Source organism: Notechis scutatus, chromosome 6 (assembly GCF_049901735.1).
Source record: "Notechis scutatus isolate UNSWTSFEM ecotype Mainland chromosome 6, rNotScu1.2, whole genome shotgun sequence".
NCBI lineage: Eukaryota > Metazoa > Chordata > Lepidosauria > Squamata > Elapidae > Notechis > Notechis scutatus.
The window spans coordinates 51,937,933-51,954,470 of NC_142014.1; the positions used below are offsets into that span (position 1 = coordinate 51,937,933).

Genomic DNA, 16,538 nt, shown 5'->3' on the forward strand with positions numbered 1-16,538 from the left:
TCTTTCCCCGATAGCGGAGAGATTGGAGAAAAAGACATTTTAAGAGAGTAAACTGTTCTTTTACATATTGAAAGCAATGTGATCTTATCAACAGGGAGAAAAAGTCAGGCAAAGGAGAAATTGCCCACAGATATCTCTGGTTTCTTTCCTTTCCCCCCAGAGCAGAGAGATTTCAAGAGAAAAACTGTTTGAAATATCGCACCCATAGCTTCCAAACCCTGGGCTGTCAGTGCGATCACACTGCTTTCAATGTATAGAACAGAAAACAATTGACTTGTAATCCCTTTCTCTCCAATCTCTCTCCTCTGAAAGGGATTAAAAAAGTAGAAAAACCTATAGGTCAGGCACAGGACACACATACTGACTATAATGGAGATCATATCAATAGCATTTACACTGATATAGCACTCCATAGTGCTTTATAGCATTCTCTGAGAGGTTTACAATGTCAACAAATTGCCCAGCAATCTGGATGCTTCTTTTTCCAACCTTGGAAGGATGGAAGGGAGACAATCTCAAACCATGTCAGGATTGAACTCCAGGCTGTGGGCACAGTTAGCCTGCTGTACTGTATTCTAACTGCTGCACCAATAGGGCTGACTAAGTACCACCATCATAACTAAGGGACATTGTGAAAAGCTAAATGGTTATAAATGGGCCATAAATTTATTTTTTCAGCAATATTATAACTTTGAATAGTTGCTGAACAAATGATCAGTAACTGAGGACAACTCACACATCTTGGACATTTACACTCAATTTGAAGTATCTTTTGATACCATTTTGTCGGTGAGGCCCAAATATTTTTACATACCATACTGATTGCTCAAAGAAACTGGAATTGCCTGTAGATGAAGTAGACGAAGATTTACTCCACTCCACATTTAACTAGATCTTAGCAAAATGTAAATGCAGTTCTTAAGAGAAACATAATTTTTCTAACAAATTCAAACTAATATGGACACAAATCATTGCACAAGTGCAATGCTAAAGATGGATTATGACAGTTTCTTAATAAAGTGCAGTAGTGTCATTGACACATTTCTGAAGAGATGGAACAGCATCAATGGAAAAACGATAATAATTTCCATCTTTTTTGCGGGCATCAATACAGCATTTGCAGGCACCATGGACATATGATTGTCCAGATGGTACTCATGGAACCCCATGAAAACTGATTTGAACCCTCGTTGTATAGAATAAAATTCACAAAGTTTTACCAATCCATTTTTATGAATGTCAAATGATGTAAATAAATGCCCAGTTAATTTTGCCAGTGTAGTTTTTAAATTATAAATGGAAATAAAATAATTATGAAATACATGTAAGAAGTGTCAGAGTAGTCAGATCTGTTGTAGACTGTTTAAGAAAATGCAATTAAGTATGAGAATTACTAGAAACTAGAAAGTAAATACACATTACAGTATTTCTTCATTTTCTGAACAATGAATGGCTTTAAAAACAGTTCCATTCTTAGCTATCACTTACTTACAAAATTTCACAGTTCATTGGGCTACTACTTCCCTTACCTCTTCATCTTCAAGTATTGACAGAATTCTCAAGACTCATAAAGAGCTATGCTTTGAAGTCTAAGTTATTACTGGGATTAGTGATAAGCCCTTATCTCTAGCAGACAAACATTATTTGGTTGTGTAACATAAGATGGCTAATTTTAAACTCCTCTCTTTCAGAACAGATGGGAAAATTGTTTAAAATGTTAAAAGGTTACAAATATTAGAATCCAATTTATCTGAATTCACTTTAAAAGCAAATTCCAACATTTAGGGAATTGTTATATATGCAACTGCATAGAAAAACATAAGTATGTCTGGTACTTATAACAAATATTATAAAACTGCTAGACACTATATATAAATTATATACCAAAATATACACCCAACACTTTATCATCTGTGGTTTATAATATATTCAAAACATAGAAAGAAGAATGTTAAAAGGGAAAAATAAGAGGAAAGGTTCAATTAAATTAAGATAAGGAGATAGCATTTAAATATTTGAATATAAATAGAATGAAACAGTCTGATTATCATATGTAAGAGCATTTGAGAAGGAAGGAAAGGCACAAGGAAAGAGAGCAGACAGGCAAAAACTTAATTAGAAGACCGACTCCTGCAGAGTAAATTGCTTCAGGGAGAGTATATAAAGAAAACAGGACACAAAAGAGCAAAATCAATAATACATTTTAACAAATGCTTTAATAAAAAAAGGTATAACTACAGTCAGATCCCAAATCAAAATTATTTAATTTCAGGAACTGTCTCTAAAAGCTAAATATTTATGATCATAACATTTAATATTTTTCTCCTTAAATGCAAGGAAAGTTATACTACTAAGTCACTATATACATATTTTAAGACAATTTTCTTAAGGGAGAGGAAGGAATGCAGTGAAGATTATTCTAGAAATGCTTCCCTTTAACATTAAATGGCTAATAAAGAGCCATTAATATCAATTGACATATGCTATGTGTCCTATAGGTTAGTTTGCTTTTAAATACTATTTTTATTATATTTTAAATACCAAATGTTTATCAATGTTTACAAGTTGTTTTAGGAGGATTGTTATGCTAACAAATAATGTATAAGAAATTTATTATTAAAAATAAGAGTTGGAAACCCATACATCCCAGTGCTAAAATATTTTTAATTTTATTCCTGAAGTTCATACTTGCACAAAGAACTACTGTCGTACACAGAGACTACTAAACCAGCTAAAGTGACTGTTTTGCTATGTATAAGATCAAGTATAACTGAAGCAAAAGATAAAGCCTCTGCAATTTTATTAGCCAATGTCATTTAAAATCCTATATTAAAATTTATTTATTTATTTATTGAATTTGTATTGCTGCCTATTTGCCCATGGCGACTCGAGGCGGCTTACAGAATGTAAAACCATATTTAAAATAAAAAACAATAAAAAAACAAAAAGAATCAAATACATTAATAAAGTACAAGTAAAATGCTAGTTAAATGCTCCAATGAGCCGGCTAAGTTAGCTTCCCACCTCCCATTTCAGGAAATACTTTATGCTGTTCTTTGGTATAAATGTCACAAGATTGTCCTATCACAAGTTAAGAAATGATACACATGTCTAGATTTCAAAACAAGATAGAGTTCTATTTTTTAACTAAAAAGATTTGCATATATTGGTCCTTAATAAGATCTGAGAATGAAAAAGCAATTCACCTTTGCAATTTGATTGCATAATATGACTTGAAGTCTTTATTGTATTCAGCTAATATAATAAACTCTGATCGATTAACTAAATCTTCAGAATTTTCAGTTCTACAATCATAAAGAGCAATACGTAGTGAAATTAAACATTCGTATACAGATATCCATTGTCCAACCAATATTCCTCATGAAGTTTTCTAGCTTTAAGTATCATGAAATGTGAATCTAAATATTATTCATTAAATTTTTTTATATCATACATTGATCTATAGCAATCAAAAGTTTTGGGATCAAATATAAAAGTTACACTTTAGAACTTTCGAACTGGAAATGTTATTGGTTTCTCTCCAGTTGAGTTGGATTCCTGTTAACTTGCATAGATACATGTAAGTACTTTTCTTGGCATGATTCATTCTACTGCCTTCTTCGAGGATATATTGTTTACTATGATTTCAGACAAAATCTTCATCTGAGATACTAATGGTCAACCCCAATGTGAGGCATTATAGGAATTATAGGGATGAGGGAAGGTAAATTTTTATACAAATTTTACTGGAAACATGAAAAAGTCCTTAAACACAATTAACACAATGTTCTTTGGATAAATATTAGATTTTTAAAGCAAAGTAATCTAAAATCAACAACAAATATAAATATTGTTTTTAAGCCATTAAATATATTTCAAAAACATTAAAAACATGCAATGAAGGGCAATTTCATAGATTGGAGAAAATATGATATGCAGTATGTAGAAAGCAAGTTATTCTGTACAGAATTTTAAAGAAAATAATGAACTGATTGGTAAAACAGATTTTGAACTTTATTTTTCTCCTCCCACTGTAATATGGTATTTAGGCAATGCTAATTAGTTTGCTTTTATTTTTCCAGGCTAAGTGAAACAAATAATTTTTGCACTATAGATGAGAGCTATAGATAAGTAAAATCATTCCAGAATATCAAGAGGAAATTAAGCTCTAAAACTAAACTGGCTAGTTTGAAAATAAATTCTAGCAGGTCAGGATATCTGTCTGTCTGTCTGTCTGTCTATCTATACACATACATACATACATACGTACATACATTTTAAATCAGAAGAATGTCTAAAATAGTTTGAAAAGTATTTCTATACTTTAAGCTGCTGCAATCCTCCTACAATCAGTAAGAAGTCATGCCAAATGATACATATCTGGTCATTCTCATCAATAGTGCAGGGCAGAAGGAAAGCTGCATAAGTAATGTTCCCAACATCAGTTTTTATTATTGTTATATTTTTATCCCCAGCTATCTATCTATGGTAAACTCAAGACAACAATCATACCTAATGCACCTGATTCTTATTTTCCCAACAACAGCCCTGTGAGATAGGCTGGGTTGAGAGAAAGAGACTGGCCCAAGTTATCAAGATGACTTTCATCCTAGGGGTTCCTGCTTTCTAGAGCTCAGCATTTTAACCACTGCGCTGAAATGGCTCTCCAACTGCAAAAGACAGAACAGATAAGCATTGGATCTGAAAAATTCAGCCCTCACAAAATGATGTCAGGGAGAAATGACATTTATTTCAAATACTTTTATTCCACTTTAAGTTCGCTTAGTCTTGTTTTCAATCAGTTGCCATCATTCTTCCCTTACTCTGACTATGCCAGCAGGTCTTTAAATATGTGGAAGTGTTCTAAGATTTATGAAAGGGTAGATAACACTACTCTGTCTGCCAAATGTTTGCCTCATTCAACTGTTTGCTTAAGCCTATTTAGTTAATCAAATTAATTCCACCATAATATTCAGTTAATTGCTAAGACCTTTAAAACATGGCAACCCATACAGTGTAGTGTATAGCAATTATTTAACAGATAGTTGCTAGTAAAGGTTTTCAATTAGGAGGTAGGGGCAGCAGTGGGGGGAGAATTGAATCTTCTAATCAATGTTGACTTCTGGGAACTTCCTGGACAACTCCCATCAGCTTTCTTAGTAACATTTTTGGAAGTGGTATGTTGTTACCTTCTTTCAAGAGTCTGAGAGAAAACGAATAGCCCAACGTCAGCTGGTTTTGTGCCTTAGGTATAATTAGATAAACTGGGATGGGATAAACTGTTCTCCCAGTTTCTAGCCTGACACTTTAACCACTACAGGAATCTATATCTTAGGAGTATAGTACACAAATCAATTTTTAGATATCCAAAGACTTGCAAAGACTTCGATGTACTTATGTACATGTACATTCTTTCCGCTCCTTTAGTGGGATGGCTGGACAAGTCAAGAAGCAAGGAATTTGGGAAACAGAAAACTGTTATATGATAATTTGAAAAAAGAGCTGAAAAAAATTTACTATGACAAAATGGCAAGAGAAAGAAATTGGTTCTAAACCTTGAGACAAATATACCTACAATTAGTTTTTTAGACTCTACAAAAGCTGTTTTACTTTGCCATTAAGGCTATTTTGTATCACTATTAAGAGATTAACTGTGTAGCTAGTCCTCAGGTTACAACCACTATTGGGACCAGAATTTTGGTTGCTAAGCAATTCAATCACTGAGTCATCACATGACTACATCCTGTGTTACAACCATTTTATCATGCTTAAGTGAATCACAAGGTTGTTAAGCAAATCCTGCTTCCCCAGTTGATTTTATATTTCAGAAGCCAGCTGGGAAGGTCACAAATTGTGGTCATAGGACCACAAGACACTTCAACTGTCAAGCACCCAAACTGTGATTGTGTGTATGTGTTGCTGCGCCTATAACTTAAGTCACTTCTTTTGAGGTCTCCATAACTTTGAACCATTATGAAATGAACAGTTATAACTCAAGGTCTATCTATTGAGGCTTAGCTATAAACTTGATCTTGGGTATCTGACTTCCAACACTATGCTATCCCTAATACTCTAGTTGGTGAACTATAGGAAGCAATATCTTGATGAAAGATCAATGCTTTTTAGTTAGAAAATCATTACAGGTAGTTCTTGATTTACAACTACAGTATTTGTTTAGTGATTGTTTGAAGTTATAATGGCACTGAAAAAAATGGGATAAAACTCACTTCACAACTGTCTTGCTTAATTTTGGGATCAAAATTTTGGGATCAATTGTGGTCATAAGCTGTATGGGAAAATATCTAACTTCAGTGTTGTGCTAATGCAAGTAGACAGTATCAACCCAATTGGATTAATTTTCTGAAATATAAAATACTTTAAATTAGCAATTAATCACAAACAATTGAGTACACAAATATAACATGCTATACTTTAAGACAGGGCAATCTCAATGCCATAAATAACAGAGCAATACTTTTTATTCAATCTTTAAAATGAAGTTTGGAATCTCAACACAGCACTTTTCTGCAACACCTTAAAGTAGTTATTCATTATCCCACAAAAAAAAGGAATATTTTAAGATGTTTCAAGCTAAATGTTATGTTTTCACTCCTGCACACTGGCAGCGTCGATCCTTTTTGACTTAATACAACTACTATTACATCAGGCGTGAATTTCAGATAATACAGAATAAAACTCTCTAGAAATTTAAAGTTTAATGAGAACATAAATGCAAGGAAATAGGGCATATTCTAGAGACTGCAACTTCTCAAAAATTATTAGCAATAAACCATGATATCAAAGCTGCTGTAGAAGTAACACAAAACAATTTGATAATTCTAAGCTGTTTATCACAGCAGCTTAAATGTTTTATGTCAATCTTACAAATCCACAGAAGTTAAAAACTGAATATCCATATGTAGTCCGTGACATACAGCAGTTCGCTTAGAGACTATTTGGCAACTGACTCATATTTATGACTGTTGCTGTATCCTAGATTATGTGATCATCTTTTGTGACTTTCTGACAAGCAAAGTCAATGGGGAAGCCAGATTTACTTAACAACTATGATACAAACTACACAACTGGAAACTGATTCACATAACTGTGGCAGAAAGGTCATAAAATGAGGCAAAACTCACTTAACTGTCTTGCTTAGCAACAGAAATTTTGGGCTTAATTGTACTTGTAAGTCAAGGACTACCTGTAATTTGTCTTAGCAATTTCAATTTTACTGGAAAGATAGTAAGTGGGTAAGTGGAGGTATGTCCTGTGTAACACTATTTCAGATACTTGATAAGTATATCCCTCTCATTGTTCTTAAACTTGAACATTCCTAATTTCTTGTCTTTCTTCCCAAGATTTAATTTCTAGTTCTCTGATCATCCCTATTGTCCTTTCTTTGCTTCTATTCCCATTTACCCTTTTTTCTCTCCCCATAATATGCTATCTAAATATTCAAAGTGGATATGATCAATGAAAACAGAATGGAAGAATTGCTTTGCATATTTGGAAAATGTATTTCTATTAATGTATTCTAAAACTAAATTTGCCTTTTTAACAGCAACATCACAATGCAGTTTGTGATCGGTATAATTCTAAGATCTTTATTCCACAACTTTCAGAGCCAGACACACCCTCTTTATCTATACATTAGTTCCCCCAAATGATGTTAATTTATTCATTATTTTTTCAAGCTATTCCTGCAACCAAGAGCATTTTGAACTACAATTTTTCTAGAGTTCATTTTGATTCTATAAATTGCAAAATTGATGAATATTTCTCCCATCACTTTGTTCAAACAATGAAGAAAAATACTGAAGAATATTCTAGATGAAGCCCCCTGGTGGTCCAGTGTGAAGAGGAATCACTGACAACCTTAAATAGCCTTAAAGTCAAATATTATCCAACTTTTAAAATCTTATTTTTTAAATAAAAAAATTAAAAAATCACAATAGTGGAACAATTGTGTATTATGACCTTGTAAATTATCTGCTTCTTTCTTCCCCTTGTCAGTCAACATTAAACAATTTATACATCATCTTTTCCTCCCATTTGCTCTCCTTTCCAGTGATCTGTGTAATACTTTGCCATTTCAAATATCTGGTAACAGAAGATATAACCTGAGTGAATTTAAAACTGAGTTACCTGCTCAGGACTTACTGGATCTAAACTAATTCCCTCCCTGGCATATATATTGCTTACTAGAAAGTTGATGGTCTCAGTTACAAACACCAGAAGGAACAATGTCTTAAGAAAAGTTTTTTTTTCAACAGAGCTTCTCTAGACATACCCCTCTTTTCAGTTTTCAACCTCCACTACAATGAGGAGAGGGATAACATAGGCAAAAATAAGGAATGCATATAATCCCCTGAACAATTTTTTTTGGTAATATTTCTTTTGTAATACTGGGAGGAGTGAAAACCTGTCAGCCAAATGTTTAACTCATGTGCTGATGGCACCTAAAAAGATGAGAAAATTGACTGTAAGAGAGGATAGATGTTTCATTTGCCAGGTATGTACAAGCATACAACCCAGCCCACATATAACTAATTACCTAATCAGAGTGGTATGGGACACTAACTTTTTCTGTAACTGGGCTAGTCTAGGTTAGATTCAATTATATAAATTTTGTCTGCATCAGTGCATGGAATATTATTTGGAAACAAGTTGCAATCTGGAAATCAAATTCATATAAGAACAATGAAATTTACCACAACCTCATTCTACTATTTTACTGACCTTGGAACTGCCTTCTTCCAAAATTTCTCCCTCATCAGTTTGCATGGAAACAGAATCTGTGCAAAATTCTGCTGAAATATGAAATTCTGCCAAAGAAAAAGAATGGAAGGAAAATATATTTAAAATATATACAATTTTGAGTATACTATAATACAAAAATACCATTAAAAATTCACACAACATGTGGCTTTTCATACACTGGACAATCAGTGCATACCAGTACTTCAGAGCAAAATAAAAGGCCATTCGGGGGGAAAAGCACATATGCAGAAATGTTATCAAGAAATTTAAAAATGGGGTGGAGTCTATATGTATTCTAATTAAATTAATTCCTCAATGAATTAGTCACAATAATCATGAACCTATTTTATTTATTCATTAATTTAACTAATTTTTAGGAAACTTTAATGTTTGTAATACATATCATGGACTTATTTCTAGAGATAAAAATGAAGTTATCAAACCCAAGAAGATTGAAAGGTACAGAATCTTAAATTATAAAATTCAAGAAACATCCTGTCCCATCAATCAAAATAAAATAAAAAATAAAAAGGTCTTCCACAAACATCTAGCTTATTAGTGATTGCTTTGTTCCTACTGTAGAAGTACATCTAGATCTTCCACTATGGATTAGTGAACAGACATAATAACTTTATATTTTTGTGTTTTTTGTATTGATTTTTGTTCTTAAAGTTTACAACTGTAAATGGCTCAGAGTTGCTGAGAGTTAGGCTGACTATGAGTTTAATAAATCATCATTATGTTTTTTAAATCTGCATTCTTACTAAAAAAAAGTTGACCAAGTATGGTGAATTGAACAGCCAGTGTGGCCTTAACAAGGCAAAGGAAAATGGAATACAGCAAAACAAAGATGACATATCCCATCTTTTTCCCTTCCTTCATATTATAAGCAATATTATATCCAAAGCACCATTAAGGCTAATTTAACTTTCAAAATTCCCATAAAAAACTGTATGCGACTGCTATTATTGGGTTTATGGGATACCTGCACAATATGGTAACAGATATGGGATATTTTTTTTTATAAGATCGAGTAACAGCAAGGAATCATACAGCTCTAAAAAAGTATATCCAACCTAGATTTTAATTCCCCCCCACCATCTTTTATTGTGTTGGCTAGAACTGGAAAGAGTTAAATTCCGTAACATATGGAAATATTTAAGTTGAAGAACTACTACTTGAGAGGACCTGATCCTCTGCCAGGTATATAATACTGTGCCATACTTTAACTATACCATTTCAGCTGTTGAACAAAGTAACTAGGAGAATTGTCATATGTTAATACTGATCTGGAGATCTGTCTTAAGTAAAACCTTTGTATTCACTTAGGATAGCCAAAGTTTAAAGGAATGGTATTTCTATACTGAAACAACTCTTCTGTGGAACTCTTTTAAATTATGATCAATATATTCAGCAAAAAGAAATGAGCACAAAAATCAGTGTTGTCTACACATTTTCCGTATGTACAATGTTATGCAGTTGTATATTTGTATTTTAACCAATTTACCTTGACAGCTTCTTAGGGCTATTGAAGCCCACTAGGACCTGTCCTGGCTACATTCAGTGCAAAAGTCAAATTACTGTAGAAAGAAAAACAAAAACAAACCAGCATTTTTCTATTGTTCATAACAAGGGAACAATTATTACATTATAATGACAGTTCATTATTAATAATGTTACTTCAGCACTAAAAAAGCCTTTGAAATAAGAAGGCAGCACAATAAATACCAGTATTATTTTATTTTGACAAATATCTCAACGGTAACAATTGTTGATTTGGAAAAAGAAGCATAGACATTTATGCACTATGTTACTATTTTTAATTAGTCCTTGACTTATAACTGTAACAGAGCCCAGACATTTGGTCATTAGGCATTGTGGTCACATCAAGTCACCATGTGATTGGACTTAATTTTACAACTGTTTTTACAACAGTTATTTAGGAGTCAGGGGGTAATTGAATCATGTGGTTGTATACTTGAATCCAGCTTATCCAAAGGGCAATTTTTTCCCAGAAAATGGCACAAAAAGCAACCACATGACTGCAGGACACTGCAACTGATTATGAATTCAAGCCAGCTGCCAAGTGCCCAAAATGCAATCATGTGACTGCTTGGGTGGTACAGCAATCGTAACTTTGAGGCAGGTTATAACTAACTTTTTTCAAGTCAGTGGTAACTTTGAACAATCTTTAAGCATCTGGTTGTATGTTGAGGACTATCTTGTACAATAATAAATAGTCTGATAAAATATAGAATAACTATGATTAGCAGAAGGCTCCATATACTGGAAAACTAATGTATACATACATAATATAACATAGATAAAAGCAGAAGGCTCCACATACTGGAAAACTAATTTATATCCCATAGTAGAAAATAAAGAATAAGCAAAACAATCTAAAGGTGCCAAGTAGCAAGCCATGATATTAATTCTGAATGGCAGTTGGCAAAATGTCATCAGTAAGAAGGATCAAATTGAAGTTCTTGTTCCAGAGATCAGAATTAGCAAAGCAGCCCTGAAAACCATTCAGAACATCAGCTGGTCTAGAATACAGTGGCTCAGGCATTGATGGGTATGTATGTCTGGGTATGTTCATGAGACACCTCCGCTTCACGAGCTGCACAGGCTACCAGTATGCTTTCTGGTGCAAATCCTGGCCTATTAAGTCCTACATATCATATGGCCAGGTTATATGAGGGATTGCCTATTTTCATAGATTCTCTCTGGTTACCATGTAGTGGAAGAAGGCATGCTCAGAGTACCTTTGATCAAGTATTGCCAAATATCAAGATCTAGGAAATGTGCTTTATCTATCATAGTGCCTATCCTCTGAAACAAGATTCTCCACTGAAATCCCTGTGATTCCTATCCAACTGCTATTCCCTAAGGCCCTAAAGACCTGTTTTCCCTGATCTCCGGTTAGGGCGACTAGAGTCCCTTTGTTGAGCGTGTTTTATTAGTTTTTTGTACTGTTTGATCAGATCCCCAACTTCTTTTGTTGCATTTTCATTGTTGATAGTATAATGAGTTCCTTACAGTCTGCTTGAAGTTGAGCAGCGCCTAAACTAAATTAAATCAAAATCTAATCAACCAGTACTTAAGTATCAGCCACAAATAAAATAAAAAGGTGATCCATTTCAGCAATTACAATAGAAATCAGAATACAGAAATAACCATCTTAGACCACTCTTTGTCAGATACACCATTTATTCATTTCTAAGCTGCCAACCTTGCCAAAGCCTGTTCTATAGACTGTTGTATAGTTAACAGTACTTTTAAAACACAGCTGTACTAGAGGGCATAGTGATTTAACAGATGTTATATTTAATCTTGTGTGCTTTCATTTCTACAATATACTCTGATCTATGTAAAACACATTATATAATTGCCAGGTGTCAGTCCAAGGGCCACATAATGCCCTCCAAAACCAGCTATTAAGGATCTTTAAATATTGCTGCCAAATTGTGGCTTTTAATATGAAAGAGAAGATTATTAATACAAGTAAAATGCTCACATTAAATACATACATTCAATCTTAAATTTAATTTGAATCAAATACAATTTCCACTGTCTATTTGATGTGTGTTGAGAGAGGGGTGGGGTGGGAGAATGGGATAGAGAGATCCCTGGCAAATCAATCATATGACAACTATTTTGTCACCAATGCTGTCATTTCCTATGCACAGCAAAGGAGCACAAGCATGAACTAAGCAAAACTGAGCAGCTACCATATGTAGACATAGCCGGTAATTCTGTGGAAAAATCCTTATATCCTAGTAATGCCACAGTAAAAACTTCCCTTGAATAGATGCTTTCTATCAATTAAAACCTATCCAAAAGCATTTGCAAAATTTGCTTCTCCTGACTGAGAATATGTAAACACAGCATAGGAAATTCATGCACTTAGATGTTGACAAAATCATATAAGCTAACAAGAAATGTATCCTATAGCATCTAAATTAGTATAACAGGAATTTAACTGATAAGATTTTTCAAAAGAAACTATTAACTTCATAATTTGTTATATTCTTGTAAAACAAACTTGAATAAATCAATCATCTAAATTGTTTACCTACATTAAAATCCTGGTCTCATCAACAGCAGCTATTATCTATTTTATATAATAAAAAGCATTTCACTAGAAATTCAATATTAGCACATTTTTCTCTTTGCTTTATAAAATATATATCTTAATATATGGATACTACAGATTCATACGCTTTTCTAAGTCAGAGAAGGCTACTCTAAACATTTTACAATTTACACATTACAAGACAATGTTTAGAAGTGGGATAACTAATGCTACCTTTGTACATGAAATCCATTGTTTATTTAACAGCATTTTATTTTTTAATCATCAGGTAACTTGGGAATAGTTCAAACTAAAGAGATTTTTGCAGAAACTTGTCATCTCATAGAATGCTCAAAATCCAGGAAGGCCATGTAGATGCTGAAGTGGATATCTCTGGAAATCAGCAGTTCTTGGTGAAAATCTCACTTTCCTCCAACAAAAAGAAAAACTCTATTGTTGCTGCTTCGGAAGAAGGGTAAATTGGGATGGCAACTAGGGACAGCTGGGAAGTATGCAGTAGGAGGAAGCAGCATGACATAACCAGACGACACACAAAGAATAAGAAAAATGGGATTTGGATAGGCAGTGTTGTACAGAACAAGTTGATATAGGAAAAACTGGGACATTCCAATTTGGTAAGGGGATTCTATGTAATGGCTATGGAACAAAGTAAAAATAAGGGAGGAACAGAGATAATCCCAAATAAAGAGAAATAAGTACAGTTTCAAAGGAGAGCATTTGTATTCTGAGATTTAGACATCTTTCTAATTTGTACTTGGATTCATAAGCAAATTGCTTATTTTAACCAAACCTTTCCATCTTTTAAGAAACATTTTTTGCATTCCAGAAATAGTTTTTTTTTAAAAGGGTATGCTCTGCCCATAGTGGTTCAAATTATTTGTTATATTACTAAAAGACAATTATCAAATTCTATAACATAAATTAATCATAGAACGAATTTTATCTAAGCAACACAGGAGAGCAGGATCCAATTTAATTAATGTGTATTATTTCTACAATCTTTCACTCCATATTTAGCAATAATTAAGGGATGTTATTATCCCTTAAAGCTAACATCAATTTTAATCCTTGCTAGCATAGCAAATACTAGTTTTACATTCCGGTTTATAAAGAACTGTGCTAATATTAAATGTTCTTCCAAACACAACCTGACTCTTCAACTACAGGTGAATCTTTATTTTATTTATTTATTTATTTGATTTGCCAATTGTTTACAAGATAATAAGTATAAGTGTATACATAGTTGTGAATACATGAAATGGGTACATATAACAAAAATAAAAGAATAAGAGAAACAATAGGACAGGGACAGGGTGCGCTTATGCACGCCCCCTACAGACCTCTTAGGAAAGGGGTGAGGTCAATAGTAGACAGTCTAAGGTTAAAGTTTTTGGGGTTTGGGGAAGAGACTACAGAGTCGGGTAGAGTATTCCAGACATTGACCACTCTATTGCTGAAGTCGTATTTCCTGCAATCAAGTTTGGTGCGGTTTACTTTGAGTTTGTATCTATTGTGTGCTCTTGTGTTGTTATGGTTGAAGCTGAAGTATTCACTGACAGGTAGGACATTGCAATGTATGATTTTATATACCATGCTTAAGTCAGACCGAATCTTCCCCTTAATTTTTTAAAAGCTAGCCAATGCAGCCAATAATTGCCTAATTACAGCTCATACTAGTTGATTATATTGATAAGGTGCAGCACCATACTACGGATCATAAAGGGAAAGGAGCACCTAAAGCTGCACTTTCCTTGCATGGCAGGTAGTAATCTTGCTTCAGCAAACATTTAACACCCACTAGAAGGAATCCATCAGACGTTTGTTACGCCTCTTTCGTACCATCCCATCATCTGCGTGAGTTGATCCAGCGTGAGTCTATATGCTACATTTAAATGTTATGACTTTCATTTGAGCTCTTCCTTGTCTTGTTAGTACAACTGAGGGAAACGTGCTGCCTTCAGTGCCAATATTTCTTAGCAGGACCAAATAAATATTACAAGTTAACGCTCTAAACTAGCGGCAGCGAGAGTCCCGCCGATGGAAGAAGGAAACAGAAACCTAGCCAGGCGATGACACTTATTTATATCTTTTAGGATCGTTTTTCACGCTGTATTTAAAGGACCAGGAACCTCTACAACCAACGCTGCTATAAATAAGACTTTACACCAACATTCAGGGTAGTCCGGCTGGCTTCGGAAGCAACTCCCGGACTTCACCGATAATAGAGACGTGCAAAGCTCGGCTCCAGAAGCGGGTGAGACCGAAAAGGAGCCGGGAGGTTGCCGACGATTTTGCAAAACCTCTCGCTCCTTTCACTCCTCTTCCAAGCGGGGAAGTCAAGGTGCTACGGAAATCGCATTCGTGGGTTCTGGGGGAAACTTTTCCTCCGGGTTCAGCTCGCAAAAAAAAAGGGGGGGGGGGAAGAGGGAGGGGAACCGTCCCTTTAAGTACTCGACGATCTACTTACTACGAATACCCTCGGATAAGCCGTCAGTGCGCAGGCGCAGCTGCGGAAACGCCTCTATGCCCCCCCCCCCCCCGCAGAAGCCAAATAGCTCCGATTCAGGGAAGCTTTTGCGGCTACAGGCGTGAAAAAAGACAGACACCACCACCCCGACCTGTTATCAAAAGGCAAAATAAAAAAAATCTAGTGACAAATACGACTGGCGACTGAGTAAAAGGGAAGGGAGATGAAAGCGAGGGAGCCGTTGGGTTTCCCTTCAGGATTTATGATCGTTCCCGGTGGAACGGCAAGGATGCTGTGGAAAGGCTCCACGGCGTTACCTCAAGACGCCCTGTTTTACTGAAACCGAGCACGGACCCGTATCCCCGAGGCCTGCGTCGCCACTCACCCAAAAGAAGCCACGATCGTCGCCTCTCCGTTCGCCGCGGTGCAGCCGCGAAGCCCACCGCCTCCTCCTCGGCGCTTCTGCAGGAGCCGCTTTACCCGCCTTACCAGCTTATCTCAAGATCCAAACAAATGGCAGGGGAAGGAGGGAAACACCGCCTCCAAAAAATAAACTTTCCTCGTCGCCGCCGTCTCACTCCCTGGAGAAGCACGAACCCAAACACATAGAGGCCCGCCTTCCGAGCCGCCCATTGGTAGCCCTGCAATAACGCTCGAGGCCATTGGTTTCGTTTCCTGGCTGTCTTTAATACGACCTTCCCCTTTCTCCCGCCTTTCCCTCTTTTCCATTGGCTAACCGCCTAACTATCCCACGATACAGTGGTTTAAAGTTTATGTCTATCAATTTTAACTCCGCCCTCTAAGTTTGTGATGATAATTGGACGGTGTGTAAGCCATCCGGTGTCTTATTGGCGAGGCCAACTACGTATATTGCTTTAAACTTGAACCTTTTCACTTTTTTTCTCCTGGCCTTTCTCTAATTCGCTAAAAATACAGTCCGTCAAGTTAAACTGCATATTGTCCCACCCAAAACCGAAAACGATTGGTTATATATTTCGTCACCATAACTAATCCCCAGCACTCATGGAAGCCGCTACAAAATCAGAAAAAGGACGTTCAGCGCGCTTAGGCCGTGGGCTTTTATGGCTTGTAATTTGAAACTTTTTGCTTTTGACGTTCATAAATATCGTAACCGGCTGCTTTGTATGCGCCCACCCATTAACTACTTGAAAATGGTTAGCATAACGGGATGGTTAAGATAATGAAAATGCC

The 16,538-nt window shown here is 35.1% G+C and overlaps 1 protein-coding gene across 6 annotated transcripts in view; it reads right to left on the reverse strand.

Annotated features, from left to right (window-relative positions):
* Nucleotides 1-15,933, reverse strand: part of TNRC6B (trinucleotide repeat containing adaptor 6B) — a 130,960-nt gene extending 115,027 nt beyond the window's left edge. For 4 of the 6 annotated variants that reach the window (XM_087968290.1, XM_026694839.2, XM_087968288.1 and 1 more), the window contains exons 1-3: nucleotides 15,712-15,933; nucleotides 10,271-10,343; nucleotides 8,743-8,828 (exon numbers count right to left, since the gene is read on the reverse strand). In XM_087968290.1, coding sequence (XP_087824416.1) covers nucleotides 8,743-8,787 — 45 coding nt within the window. In that variant the 5' untranslated portion in view covers nucleotides 8,788-8,828; nucleotides 10,271-10,343; nucleotides 15,712-15,933. The remainder of the gene's footprint in view (nucleotides 1-8,742; nucleotides 8,829-10,270; nucleotides 10,344-15,711) is intronic. The other 2 variants (XM_087968287.1, XM_026694835.2) reach the window with 2 other exon arrangements.
* Between the last annotated feature and the right edge of the window lie 605 nt (nucleotides 15,934-16,538).